Below are 15510 nucleotides of genomic sequence, written 5' to 3' on the forward strand. Positions count from 1 at the left end.
GCATATGAAGCCCTTGACATAAAAAAACACCTTACTTAGTGTTATATACCAGATAATTTAGGTAGCCCATGAATTTAAAGAGACAGTTCTATCACAGATATAGCAGTAGTAAACTATCACAACAATTGTATATAAAAGTACTTACATATCGCAACACAGACATTTACATATCTACATTGCCATAATATTTCTCATGATACAGCAGTTAAAACAACTAAGGATCGATCTGACTTGGCAGCAAAACAGGACTTTTAGCCATAATATGGTGTTCTGTGGCAGTGGGGAGTCACATTGTGAAAATGTTAACATTCAGTAAATGCTGGATTTCTACTTTTATTTCTGTGTTTATCTTGATTCTGGGTGTGACGCCTTTGCACTGGCTCAGTAATCAAGGAGCCTTAATCCTCACCAAAAGCACCAGTAAGGGGAGTGCAAATTGGGAGGATAACAAGTACACACACAGTAAAGTACAATTTCCCTTAAGAGCACACATAGATCACAGTAATTCTGGGGCTGGTTTCCTCCCTTTCTCTCCAGATCCCCAGTAAGACTCCCCACTGTCACAGCTATAGGGTACAGATCTCACCCTACTGGTCAAACCAAAACCTCCAGCACCCTCTATGTCCAACCAGTGCTTCGTGTCTCTGCCCAAGTAGCTGACACACACCCACTTTGAAATACGAGTTATATGCAAACACACAGACACTCCTGGGGAAGGCTGGCACAGGTTCTCCAGCTATGTCCCCTTCTCTCCAGACTATAAGGTAGAAGTTACTGCCACTAACCACTATTTATCAGCTATTAATAAGGCCCTTACCAAAGGGTGACCAATTTCACTGTGTACTGTTATTATAGTCCAATTAGTAATTGTGATGAACAGCAAGGCTATTGGAGTGGCTTTGTACAGTATCACCAAATACATGTATGTACTCTAGAGCTTAAATTATCTCTACACAAAACAGCAACAGTTGAAAGGTTTAAAAATATTTAATAAATATTAAAAACACAAAGCAATACTTATTACTTCAACACAATGACATTACAGAGTTCAGAAATCACAGGAAAATGATTTAAAACAATACTGTGGGATAATCTGACACAAATATAGAAAACAGCTAGACTGATCTGGCTATATTCTATCTCTAAGAGAAATACTAAGTTTTAAATACTACTTACATACAGAGCAAAGCAAGTGCTAGTGAGTTGTTGTCTGATCTAGATCAAGATACAAAATGCTCTATCTTTCTGTCTGAGAAAGTCTTAAATTGATAATACAATAATACACAGTACTGCTGAGTCATTTCATATTACATTATTTTTTATCATTTCTCCTTTAGTTCCCAGGCTAACAGAAACTCAAAATTTACATTTCTTTGTAAGCTGCACCTGACCAGGAACCCATAGCAATAAAAGACACTTTTACATGTGAAACCTAATAATTATCTATGTCTTAAGAACAATAGAAAGAAACTCTTAGCCCAGACATCCTGTCCCCGAGCTTGAGATCAAACACAGTTATAAAATTCTTTGCTCATCGGCTTTCTTCCAGCAGGGTGCACTGTGGTTACATTTTTAAAGTTCAGCATATAACACAGTTTTCTTACATTTAGTTTTCTTGCATTTGTAAAAACAAAGCCTGTGGATCATATTAATATTTGCAATGACATAGAATTATTTACAAAATTCTATCTAGCTAGGCTGGCAGCCTTCACACTGGGTATAAGACATCAACTGCCTATTTGCTTTGCCTCACTCTTATGGACTTTTTCAGTGTGATATTAATTGAACTTCTTTATCCTGAAGACAGTTGTCATTGAAGTTGGGTGTACTCTCAATCAGCCACAAGGTAAACATTCAGTTTCATTTCACAGCAGTTTTATTTATTTATTTATTTTGTTAGTTTAGTTTATTCAGGGAAAGCAGGCAAAGATGTCAGCAGAGGATTATCAGTTGGCCAAGGTGTGTGAAGCCATAGGACCGCTGCATGGCAACCTGACTAAAGAGAAAATGATCTCAGCCTTAATTGCAGTTCAGACCAGCAGCCAGGAGGATAACCAGTCTGGTGATGGGAATTTGCAGCCCTCAGAAACAGGACAGTTCACCTTTTCCTCAGAGGACTTAAAAATCCATCCAGAGTTAAAGTGACTTGAACTGGAGGCCAAATGTTTGGAACTAGAATCAGCAGAGAGACTGTGGCATTTGGAGGCTGAAGAAAAAGACAGACTGCGGTGTTTGGAGGTTGAAGAGAATGAGAGACTGCAGCATTTGGAGGCTGAGGAAAATGAGAAGCAGCGTCAACATGAGAGGGAGATATTGACTCTTCGCCAGGGTCATGGAGGTAATGAGGAAGGGAAAAAACTAACCACAGAAGCAATAAATGTCAGTAAATGTCTTCCACAATTTACAGTTGATCAAATGCAGATGATTAAAAAGATATCAACCAAGGTCTCTTTCACTCAAACAGAGGGCACCCATATATACCTACACACACACACACACACACACACACACACACACACACACACACACACACACACACACACACACACACACACACACACACACACACATGCACACACGCACACATGCACACACACACATATATGTCTGTATATTTATCTATATCTATATATATCTATATCTATATCTATATATATATATATATATATATATATCTATATCTATATCTATATATATATATATATATATATATATATATATAGTTTGTCCTGTGATAATGGCTTGTAGATAAACATCAATACTGCACTATTCATGCTATTGGTGAACAGAAACTTGAATTCTAGACTGGACTTAGTGAAGCCAGCTTTATGCTAATAAATATACAAAATGCTATGGTCACTCTGAGATACCTTAAAATGTAACCTTTATTAAATAATAACAAAGTGAACAGCTGCTGAAATACTGACTGAGGAGTCATGAAACTTTCTTTGCAAGTGGTGCATGCAACCTTCATATACAGCCCATTTTAAAACTGATAGCCCTCATAACTACTTGCTTTTGGGTGTTGTCTGCAAAAGTAATCTCTGACTGTTAAGAAATGTTAACATGTTAAGCAAAATGAAGATGCTCAACAGTAGGTATCTACCCACCATCAAACGGTCACCACAACTTATTACTGTCACCAAACCAACCTTGTTACTTGTAACACCTCCATTCTCTAACTTGTTATCAACAACAGATTTGTCAGTCACGGAAATTTCTCTTTTACATCCCACTTTCAGTGACTACTTCCAACTATTTTTACAGATCCTGCAAAATAATGCATCCACCATATAACCTTGCTATACCAGACACAATATAAAGAAAACAATGTTTACCATAAGGGCTATAAAACCTGCACTGATCTGAAATATTGTCCACATCTTGGTTTAGACAGACACATCCTTTATGTATGGAAAACCTCTGAAGTAAAACATATATATCAGGGTTTGCCAATACTTTTTATAGCAGTAGAAACAGACTTGCATTCATGAACATTTTAAGACCTTTATGCTTTACCATAACATTTAGTTAAAAGGCTAGGAGATGTTATAGATTTCCCTTCCACTGATGTTTAAAAAGCCAGCCTGTTCTCTACTGAAAATAATTAGCTTGACTACTGACAGAGGTGAATTCAGTACTGCATTGTCAATGGCTACCTCAAGCCTCATCAAGCATCTTGGCCTACCGAAGAAATTGAAAGAGAATCCCTTACTCTTACCTTTCCTTCCCCTTGTGCACAACAAATCGATGCTATTTGTTCATATATTTAACCTTGAATTCCTCACTCCTATTTCAAGCGCATTCCCCAAAGGGAAGTTGTCTCTCTGTTTGAGAAACTCTCTGACAGTGATAGCCCATGCCATGTTAGTGACTGTACTTGTTTTGTTTACATTTTTTATTGATGTGCATTTCCTGAAGAATAGGAAATTTAATTGAACCTGTTATGTTTTACATTGTTTAAGCATTTCAATTCAAATTGTATTGTCATAGAATCACAAACTTTACAAGGGACAAGGGGGAAATTCTGATACAAAACCAAACATGTCCCGGAAAATACTGAATATTATATACCTGCTTGTAGTACACCTGTATAGAAAGGCATATGTCATTGTAGCCTAGTGCCCTGCCTTTATTATGACAGCAACAATTATTACTACATATGTGCAATGCACACTAAAGCACAGTCTGTACTTTTTAAGCATATTCTGTTTAAATGCACAGTAGTCCAGACAATGCCAGAGCCCTGAGTAATTCCTTGAACTGCTGTACTTTCTCTCCAGTCAACTTCCAGGTCTTCAGCCTGGTCTCTGTTGACCTTAGAGCCTTCTCTGACCACTGCTTGCAGCTGATTGTGGGAACTACTGGTTTATGCTGTGAACCGACTGTTTCACTGGGGATGACTTTGCAATCATGGATTCTACCCCAGTGCCTTTTCCTTACTAGGACGAAGTCTACCTGAGTTGCATGTTGGCTACTCTTGTATGTGATCTTATGACTGTCTCTCTTTCTGAACCATGTGTTGGCTACTATCAAGCCATTTGCCAGACAGAAGTCTAGAATGGCTTCTCCTTCTTTATTCCTATTGCTCCACCCATGTGGACCCAGGCAGTCCTCATATCCTGTTCTGTCTGTCCCGATATGTGCATTTAAGTCACCCATTATCAACACCAATTCATGTTGTCCTGTTTTATTTAGTAGGTCCTGCAACTGCTGTCTGAATGCACTCTTTTCCTCACTATCACAACCCTGCTGTGTGGCATAGGCTGAGATTATGAATACTGTCCTATCATTACACTGGAGTCTGATTGCCATGAGTCTGTCATTAATTCTGATGATATCTCTCACTGACTTCTGAAGCCTGTGTCTCGCCACAATTCCTACACCATTTCTAGCCTGTCCACCACTTGAGTAGTAGAGTCTGGATCCCAAGCCAAGTGGCTTTGTTGCACTGCCCTTCCATCTCATCTCTTGGATACATAGGATGTCCAGCCTCCTCCGTATCATCATGTTATCCACTTCTAAGCTGCGTCCTGTCAGTGAACCTACATTAAGCGTAGCAATTCTTAGTTCATGTTTGGCAGGTTGGTTGGTTTTATGTCCAGCTTTCACTCAACAGAGCTATCCCAGGTAACCCAGGCTGGGCAACTAGACACCGGCCAGCCAGTAGCCTATTGACCCAGGGCTGCTGGGCTTTTTATGGCGGGCACACACTGGCCAATAGGGGCACATATACCCCTCCCACCGTTAGCATGGGTCCCTGATGTGGGTCAGAGAGTAGGCCGGGTCCTCAACCCACTTATCATCGGTAACTACCCATGCCCATTTTTTGGCGACAGTCAACATGACCGAATCACCTAGAGCCATATTTTACACCATCGAGTGGCTAGCCCTGCCACGGTGTGCAGTTTGTGATCCGTGTTCTCCTATCTTGAGGATACTGCACACCACAATAGATGCCCAAAGCGGTTGGTCTTTTTACAACTCTTCCCCCCATTGGGCACCATGTAGAGTCTGTGCTGCTGCCCACAGCTCCATTTATTGGTGAGTTTGAGATGGAAACACTCAGCATGTTTTTCGAACATGGGAGAAACCCCACGGAGACGCAGAGAGAACATGCAAACTCCAAACAGGTATTAGTCGGAGGTGAGGATTGAACCTTATACCTTGTGCATTGGAGGCAAAGACCTTAACCACTAAGCTATCTGGAGTTGAAGAAGAGTGGCAGCGCCTAAAAAACAGCATGTGTTAGGACTACAGAAAAGATATGTGGCCGAGCCAGGTATGGAAATAAGGTACATAAGGAAAGCTGGTGTTGGAATGCAGAAGTGCAGGAAGTAATCAAAAGAAAGAAGGAGTGCAGGAAGAAGTGGGAGATTGAAAAGACTGACCAAGCTAGGAAGGACTACTGGTTGGCTAACAAAGAAACTAAGAAAGAAGTTGCAATAGCAAAGAATAGGGCATCAGAGGCACTCTATCAGCTTCTGGAAAGTGACTCAGTAAGGGGCACAAAGAAACTATACCAGGTTGCAAGGCAAAGACAGAAAGATAAAGAAGATAGTCAGACACCCTTCATAAGGGATTCCAGCAACAACCTGCTTACCAGTCCACAGGACATCAAAGGCACATGGAAGGAGTATTTCCAGCAGCTTCTGAATGAAGAAAACCCCACAGAAGCGGTACTGTCTCAGAAACAGCCTACAATGAGAGTAGAAGAGGAGCCCAGCTTAGAAGAAGTAAGAGCAGCACTAAGGAAAATGAAGTCAGGGAAAGCAGCATCAGATGAGGTCACAGCAGATATGATAAAGATGCTGGGTAAGATAGGGGAGAAATGGCTCCTGAGGGTACTAATTGCAGTGTGGAGAGAAAGGCATATTCCAGATGACTGGAGAATAAGCATACTCATGCCAGTGTACAAGAACAAAGGGGACATCCACAACTGTGGACAGTACAGAGGCATCAAACTCCTACCACATTGCATGAAAGTTCTGGAGAGGGTGATTGATAAACGGATACGCAGACTAATAGAATGTAAGATGGGAGATGAACAGTTCGGATTCAGATCAGGATGCAGCACAATTGACCCAATGTTTGTATTGAGACAGATACTTGAGAAGAAACTAGAGAAGAGGAGAGAGTCAAACTGGGCTTTCCTAGACTTGGAGAAAGCATATGACAAGGTCCCAAGAAAGCTGATCTGGGCAGTACTGCGGTGGTTTGAAGTCCCAGAAACACTGGTAGAATTAGTAGAGGCTATGTACAAGGACCCAGTGACTCAAGTACGAACAGTTGTTTGGCCTCACTGAGGGGTTTCCAGTGGGAGTGGGTGTGCACCAGGGTTCAGCTCTGAGCCCACTGCTGTTCATACTGGTAATGGACTACATCAGCAAACAGGTTGGAGGGGTCAGAGCAACAAAGCTGCTGTATGCAGACGATGTGGCAATACAGGCAGACAGATCTAGAACTTCAGCAAAGGATAGGAGAATGGAATGCAAATCTGAAGGCACATGGGATGAAACTAAGCACAGATAAGACAGTGGTAATGGAAGTAGATTGGGGAAATCAGAAGAAGCTGAGAATAGAGATAGATGGGAAGATAGTGGAACACGTAAACAGCTTCAAGTATCTGGGAGGGGTGGTTGAGGAGAAGGGTAGTCTGAATGAAGAGGTCAAAGCTAGAATCAGAGGGGCTGCAGCCAACTGGCACAGAGTATCATGTGTAGTATATGACAGAAGAATGCCAAAGAAGCTGAAAAGTAAGGTGTACAAGACAGTGGTGCGACCAGTGCTACTGTATGGTACAGAAACCTGGGCAGTAAAGGCAGAACAGTTGAAGAAGCTAGAGGTGATGGAAATGAAGTGCCTGAGAAAGGTGGTAGGATGCACACTGCGAGACAGGCGAAGAAATGAGGACATAAGAGCAGAAGCCAAAGTAGCTCCAATTGCAGAAAAGATAAAAGAAAACAGATTACGATGGTATGGGCACATGTGTAGAAAAGCAGAAGACAATCTGGTGAGGGAGATTTGGGACAGACAGGAAGAAGGTAAGAGGAAGCGAGGGCGTCCAGCAAAGAGGTGGATGGATTGTGTGAAAGAAGATCTGCAACAGTCAGGCATGAGTGTTGAAGAAGGCAGGAGAGTGGCACTGAATCGAGAGAGTTGGCGACAGTTAATACGATACCCCAACCCCATGTAAATGGGAAAAAGGGGATGATGATGATGATGATGATGAGTCCAGACAATGCAGTAGTCCTACACTTAGCAGAAGTATACTACAAAGTTTTGTATTTAGATGGACCAGGGCCAAACTCGCAAGAAATTACACCTCATCCTTACACATGCTTTTGTGCTCTATAGTAGAAATCAGTAGTTGCTCCTTGGATCTCACCACTTATCAGATATTGGAGGTATCTGCAATCCAAATGAATTACACGTTTTGCATGCATTTAATAACCCACATCTATGATTACTAATATTTATGCCAGTCTTACCTGTCAACATTTTCTCTACACTCTCATCACAAATATTGCTCTCTGATGCACAGAAGGCATGGGGAAAATGTCAGGTTCTGAAAACACATAGGTAGCAGAAGATGATAAAGGCTGGGAAAAGAAGAATTAGAAAGACACTTAGGCAAACAGGGCAAATGACTGCATTCAGTTTTATTTTTCTACCTACACAGATCACAGTGATGGCAAGAATACAAATGCAGACCATGTAATTTTGGTTGTAATGTTTAAAAAAATCATTCCTACATATACAGCTTATAAATTAAGCTGCAATGCATTTGCCATCAGGACCAAAATCAGTAGCCAGACTACTACTGCTGCCAAAATGAAATGCATTATTGAAGCCATCTGTGCTTTATCTGATGTAAAATGCTAGCAACCTGACAAATAAAGGCGTTACACATTATCACCTTAATCATGTATATTTTATACAGTCTTCCTACCAAAGACTGCCCTGGGAACTTCTAAATCCATGAGCTATTGGGTAGTAAATATCATTTAAATGTACTCCCTCACAGTGAAAGGATGAACTTTTTAAAATATGACAGAATATTAAGGTTTCTGTTAACTTTTCCAACAAATTTGTTTGTTTGTTTCTTTGTACTAGCTGATGTTTAAGATTAAACCCGATGTAACACATTTTCAGTGGAAGTCTGGAGAGAAAAGCCCCAGATTTGTATAAAAGATATTATTATTACACAAACAATAAGAAATCTACAGCACTAAAAAATCTGCATACAGTAGTAACATCAAGTGTAGTATTATGCGTATGCTTGCCAACAACAGTACAACTGTATACACTGAAAGTATTCATGCAAGCTGTGAGGCCGATACAGCATATGAGGTACAGCAGAAATATTTCACATATTTACCTTCAATAAAATAAGATTTATTTGGAATTACGCAGGCTGGTGAGTATATATAATATGCAAATACAGATTTATATATTTAAGTGCTATGGAAAAACAGTTTAAGGTGTGTCAGATTGGCTACTTTTCTTCTAGGTGACACCATGATTATAACTGCATGTCCACTCTGTGCATTTGTAATTTCTGTATGCTGTCCTCAATGCTGTTTTGTGTTGGAGTTCTAAATTATTTTCAGGTAGTTTATTTCATAGCGTGGAGACTGCATTTGTAAAGGTGAGTTCACTATACTGGTAAATCTTGAGACAATTTTTTAAAGGTTAAATCACCACAGTGGTTTCTTGACTAGAGTAGTCCATATAAGGTGCAGTGATTTAGAATGAAAGCTACAAGATTGTAATACATCACTGAATCAAGGACTGAATTACAAGGCATTTGTTATAGATTCATAGGACAATACTAGGCTAACAGCATAAGGGCCCTTACAAGTCTATCCAATATAACCTGATTTTACCCGATATATGGCCCCTAGGGGCAAGAGAATGGCATGGATCTTTGCTTGTGCATTGAGTGTCTTATTGATTGCCCATGTCCATAAAGGACATACGCACTATTCCAGGTGTGAATTTGTGATTTCCCATCCATTGCTCTGCTTAATGTGAATAGGAAGCCTGTTTCAAAGAAGGGGCAATCTTTGAGACATATGTGTCTCTCCAGCATGTTTTGTTTGAGTAGCTGACTAAGTTTACATCCCTGGATTGGGTAACACTTGTACTATTTGGCTTGTGGATCCATCAGGGCTGGATATGTGAGGGCCTTGTAGGTCAGGCGTAGGTCTAGTAGTCGGTAGGAGATAGAGTTATAGGGACAGGGTTTTTAGTTTATCTGCATAGTTCATGTTGTTTACACCCTGTATTTTCTTTGTGAAGAACCTCTGAGGTTGCTCCAGCTGCTGTATGCACCTAGACAAAGACATATCAAATGTCTCATTGTACTTGATTATTGGGCTAATGAGGGATGAGTACAGAGGGACTATAATTTCCTTGGATCTAGATGCCATACCTTTACTTATAAGTTCTGCTACATAAAAAGATTTTCTCACCACTGTGGGCACACGGCGGTCAAAGTTCAGAATACGATCTATCTGCATACCTAGATATTTCACCTCTAAGTCTACTCTGAGGGGCATGCTATTGATGTTGTAATTTGCAGGGATACTTGACTTCCCAAAGGGTATGATAATGTATTTTTTTGCATTTAGTTTTAGGCCATGGTTCTGGCACTAATCACTTATCTGATCTAGACTCTCCTGAAGGATATCGACATTGTTGGGGGAGTCAGTGATTGCCTCCAGCTTGCAGTCATCGGCAAACTTTGTCATCAAGAGGCTTTCCACATCTGCCTTGACTTCAGAGAAGTATATTCTGAACAGGAGTGGTCCCATCATCGAGCCCTGTGGCACACCATTAGTAACTGGCCTCTTGCTGGATCTGGATTCACCCACTTTAACCACATGTCCTGTCCATGAGCCAGTTGGTTATCCATCTGGTGACGTAGGGATTTATCCCCAGTTTTGTGAATTTATTTATAATACCTGAGTGGGGAATTGTGTCAAATGTGTTGGCCAGGTAAAGGTAGGCTGTATGTACTGTTTTACCTTCATCTGTGGGCTTAGTGACTTTTTCAAAAAAAATCCACCAGATTCAGTAGGCATGACCTGCCCTTGACAAAGCCAAATTGGGTTGAGTCCAGTGTTTGGAGGTCTCGTATATCATTATTTATCAGGTCCATGAGTATTCTTTCCATGGCCTTATATATAAGCCTAGTAAAATTTATGGATCTGTTCCCGGGTCAGTAGATGGTCTCCCTTTAAGCAGAGGGATGACTGTTGTCCACTCTATCGGGACAAAGCCAATCCAGAGGCTGTGGTTAAATAGAGATCGTAATGGACCTGGTAAGTCCTGATTTCAGCTGTTTAAGAGGCAACCTGGTATATTGTCAGGCCTCATTAAAGCCAGGTTTTTAGCTTTAGAGAGCACAGTGGCAACCTGTTCTTTGGTGATAATTAGTGGTGGAGGGTATTTTTTGGGGGAGAACTGGGGGTGATGGGGAGATGAATTTTGAGCTGAGTTTGTCGCCCAGCAGATATGCTATGTCTTCCGGATGGGTACAGGTGGTGCCATCTACAACTAATTCCACACATTGTTGGGTGTTGCCCTTAAGACTGCAGTCATAACTGAAAAATGCCTTAGGTTTATCCTTAGCTTTGGATGGTATTTTTACCTCAAAGTCTGCTTTCAGACACTTGTTTAGTACCCTGATTTGCTTGTTTAGACTAGTGAAGATCTTATTTCTCTTTTGTGTACATTCCTTCTTACTTCTGGACAAGATTTTCTTTCTTTTCTTGTACAACCTATTAATACTAAGGGTCTACCAGGGTGGCTTGTTTTTGTGGTTTGACCTTGGTTTATTTCGGCCTGGTATTGCCATTTTTATGCAGTTGTTTATATGGTCATACAGGGCATTTGTGTATGCCTCTGCATAGTTTTTGGTGTTTTCTGGATTTGAGGAAGCTTGGAAACTATCTATGCTGTCACATAATAGGGGGTAATTTACCTTAGAGAAGTTCTTAAACTTTATTTCAAGGGAGACTGCTTTGTGATCTGATCTTACTAGTGAGGACATAACACTGGGGGTGCACTGCTCTCCCATATTTGTGAGTACCAGGTCTAGGATATTTGTTCCCATAGTAGGAGTACAGACTAGCTTCTCCAGCGTATTTGAATTTACAAAGTCAAGAAATCTTTTGGCCTGCATGTTTGTGGTAGTGTATCCCTCCCAATTAATGAAGGGGTAGTTAAAATCAGCCATGAGTACGGTATTGGGCTGGATGGTATGTGATTCTAGTAACTTCAGGTATGATGTGTGCATTTCCTGGTTCATAGTAAGGGACCTGTAGCTAGCAAGAATATAGTAATGGATTTTTCCCATGGTTAGTTGGACATGGAGTAGCTCAAGCATGCCATATTACTGAACCAACCTTGAGGTGTATTTATCCTTTATGTAGATAGATACACCTCCACCTTTAACTCTTTCATGTTCAGTGGGTGGTCAGAATACATGAAAAGCATTATAGCCATGCAGTGCCAGAGTCCTTTCCATGGCTTTGAACCATGTTTCAGTAACTGCACAGATGTCAGCTTTTTCCAGGGTGAGGAGAGCTTCCAGGCAGTTTCTTATTGAGGCTCCTGCCATTGAGCAGTAACACCTTTAGCTTGTCCTGAGTAGCTTTTGTTCTGTTGGAAGGTTTGCCTGATTGGCAATGCCTAATAATGGTGCTATAGGGGTGGATAATGTTTTGGCCAATATCCAAAAGTCTAGAAGTGACAGTTGAGGACTATTCCTGGCAAAGCAGTGTAGCCTGTCAACCATGTTTTCCCAGGCTGACAAGTATTGAACCCCTTGCTGGGTGAGTAGTAGATACATAGGCAGCTCTCAGCAGTAGAATCATAACAATAACTCAGTTCTTATAACTGCTTTTCCTTTACAGATAAACACTAATGAGATTTACTGTAATGATTTGCTGAAAATGTTGCTCTTCTGTTATAAGCTTATTCTAACTTGTATAACTGGGGTAAGTGAAGACTAGTAAGTGTGTAAAGGAATAACACAGACTAGGTAATAAGAAGGTTTGAACAGCTGTAATGTGCATAGTCTGTTGGTATTTAATTCTATAGAGAAGATAACGTTTCTGGTTGGTCTTGAGTTTTTAATATTATATTGGGGAGCATCCAGTTGAGACCATCAGTTGCCCGGCTGCACCATTTTTCTTTAAGTGTCCTCGTTACTGTCCTTTGGGGCTGGGACCACATCTATAGTGGGCTGGGAAGGGGAATTGGAGGGACTGGAGTCTGCAGCTTCACATGTACTAGTCCTACATATCAGGGGATTTTTTTTTCAGTTTGCCGTAACTGGGTAGAGATAGTGTTGTCACATGCATCCCCTCATATAATGTCAGTTATCTCCAGCACCTCCTCAGATGCCCTAGTTTTACAGATGATCTGCTTTCATGATTATGGCACATCTCCATTACCTGGGATGTGTCTTCATTACAAACAGAAATCCCTTCCTCTCTCCTGGTGTGAACAAACTGGTGAATACACTCTTTCTCACCTCTCCCTCCCCAGTAAGCACAGTCATTTTTAATAAGATTAGAAATCCAGGGAAAACAGGGACACTACAGTAGCCTAGTAAATATAGTTTACATTTTGTTGACATTGAGTAGGAGCACTGATTTACTCAGCAAAATCTGAATAATAATAATAAAGTCATCTTGAAAATGAGTTGTTGTGTAAGTGACAGATTGTTTGAGCACAGCAAACTGGGATCATCAGTGTATTGAATGATCTGACTTGACCAAAGTAAGCAGATATTCTATGTGTCAAAAGAAGAAACATGAGCCAACAATGGATCTCTAAGGGATGCCAGCTATGATCTGTCATGGAAGAGATACTTCATCGTTATAGTAAGCCATTTTAATTTGATTATCAAGGTAGGTTGCAAACATTTTGAATGAGTAATAAAATACATCATTATACTCTAAGCTAGATAGCAAGGCATTGTGGTTCAAGTACTGAACAGTTTTAAAAGATTCAAGAAGAAAGGTCCCACTACTTCAGCTTTATTGCACATTTTCTTGAGATATTATGTGAAGCTCAGGAGAGCAGTATCTATGTCCTGTGTCCAGGACAGAAGCCAACCACAGTACTGTCAAGAAGATTTTTGGCTGTAAGGTGCATCATGAGCTGTATATGGATGCATTTTAATGGGATAGAAGAGCAGTGAATGAAAGTTTGCTATGTCATCTAATGTTCCACCTTAGTGTTGTGATACAACAGTTGACATTGTACATAGTTTAGGAATATACAGTTCATTCTTACAATGGCTGATGAGGATAAAGGTGGGAAACATGGTTTCTTTGGTATCATATTTAAATATTTCATGGAAGATTATCAGTAGTTGATGAGTTAGGCTTCAATTTACTATAATTTCCCAACAAAGGAAGGTGATATAGTTAAGAAGTTGATGGAAGATACTTCAGAAGATGCTAAGGCTTCATCATCAGTAATTAAAGTAATTAAAAATTTGTAGCTTGCAGACCAGGCAGAATTTAGGAATCTATATAGATGCAACAGATCAAATGTGTCAGAAACATAGCTCAGACCCCCATATTACATATGCAATTTGTGTTGCTATAATGTGGCAGTTCATGCAGAGAATTTAGGCTATGATAAGTTAACAACTTGCTTCTTGCAGTCCAGAACCTGATTACCTCAACCTCCGTTTGCCCACTATCTGACTGTGAGCAAGTCTCGTAATCAGATAGTACTCTGGGAAAACTGGGATATTGCGCTGAGCTCTACAGAGATTTTCTGGACTGCATACTTATGAACTATCTATGGACCTATGTAATATTGAACCCAGTTGCAGTTTCAAAGGAAGAGATGTTTGATAAGGGATTAGGTAGGGAAAATATGCCTGGAGTTTGAAACCAAGCTATGCTATCTCAGAATAGTTGTGCATTATTCCTACGTTTGCACTTTTTTATGTGAATGAAGATTGTTTTGCTCCTTGGTTGGTTGGATTTGTCCCTGGATTGATTCTCTCTATGCTGTGCTGGATGTCAGTTAGGCTTATTTTAAGATGCAGCCTTCACATTTTAGCTTACAGGAGCATTAGTGATTATATTTCAGTTGTAACATAAGAAAATATTTTTGCCTTGATTTTTTTCTTCTGAATAAAGCCATGTTATGAGTATTATTTAGGAAAAAACTTGAAATATTCAATTGTAAAGTTCATGTCAATTCATTTTTAAACATTTCTATTAACATCACATAATACATAGTGACATGAATATACATTCAATTATGAGAGAAAACAAACCTTACAAAGATTTGTTCATGCTTTATACAAATGTGATATCTGTCTTAATTATTATTCAGTTTAACATTACACAATTGTTCAAGTCCTGTCTTCCCTGAAATATCAGTCCTCCTCCCCTGAACATTATTCTGTATGTATTGTTTCCACACCATCCATTCATTTGTATGTTGTGTGCTCCTTCTCTTTTCTCAAGATCCCCATCCAATTCTTGCATATCCTTTACAACATTGAATTATTCTGTTGCAGTCAGTTTTGTTTTTGATTTCCATTTCCTAGAAATTGTTTTTTTTTTTTTTTTTTTGGCAGCTAACATCATTAAACTTATTAGGGTATTACTATGTTCAGGCAATTCAGTCTCTATATCCCAGCTCAAAAGGATCATTTTGTTACTTAAATTAATTTGCTCCCCAAGAATTTCTGAGAAAGCGCCCTGTAGGAAATTTCCAAAATCTATCAACTTGTTACATTCCCAAAACACATGTTCCCCGGTACCCCTCTCTTACCCATAGCACCTGCTGCAAATGCTGTCTACCTTTGAAAAAAAATCTCTGAAGTCTATTTATGGTATATAAAAATACCTGTGCAAACACTTGCATATACAAATGCCAAACCTTCTAGATTTTGTTGCATACTTAGGAGCCGTGTGAATATCCTCCCACTGTTCCTTTGCATATGGCCTTTCCATTCTCGTT

At 39.9% G+C, this 15510-nt stretch overlaps 1 protein-coding gene across 4 annotated transcripts in view; it reads right to left on the minus strand.

Moving 5' to 3' along the window:
* The window catches only part of BVES (blood vessel epicardial substance), a 1268883-nt gene that overhangs the window by 905322 nt on the left and 348051 nt on the right, over positions 1-15510 (minus strand). For 2 of the 4 annotated variants that reach the window (XM_044065155.1, XM_044065180.1), the window contains exon 2: positions 7992-8102. The exons of 1 other annotated variant lie outside the window; for it this stretch is intronic. In XM_044065155.1, the coding sequence (XP_043921090.1) occupies positions 7992-8001 (10 nt within the window). In that variant the 5' untranslated portion in view covers positions 8002-8102. Of the gene's footprint in view, positions 1-7991; positions 8103-15510 lie in introns of those variants that run through there. One more of the 4 variants, XR_006363991.1, reaches the window with a different exon arrangement.

This window comes from Protopterus annectens, chromosome 1.part0, assembly GCF_019279795.1.
Source record: "Protopterus annectens isolate FY-2018-M chromosome 1.part0, PAN1.0, whole genome shotgun sequence".
Classification (NCBI taxonomy): domain Eukaryota; kingdom Metazoa; phylum Chordata; order Ceratodontiformes; family Protopteridae; genus Protopterus; species Protopterus annectens.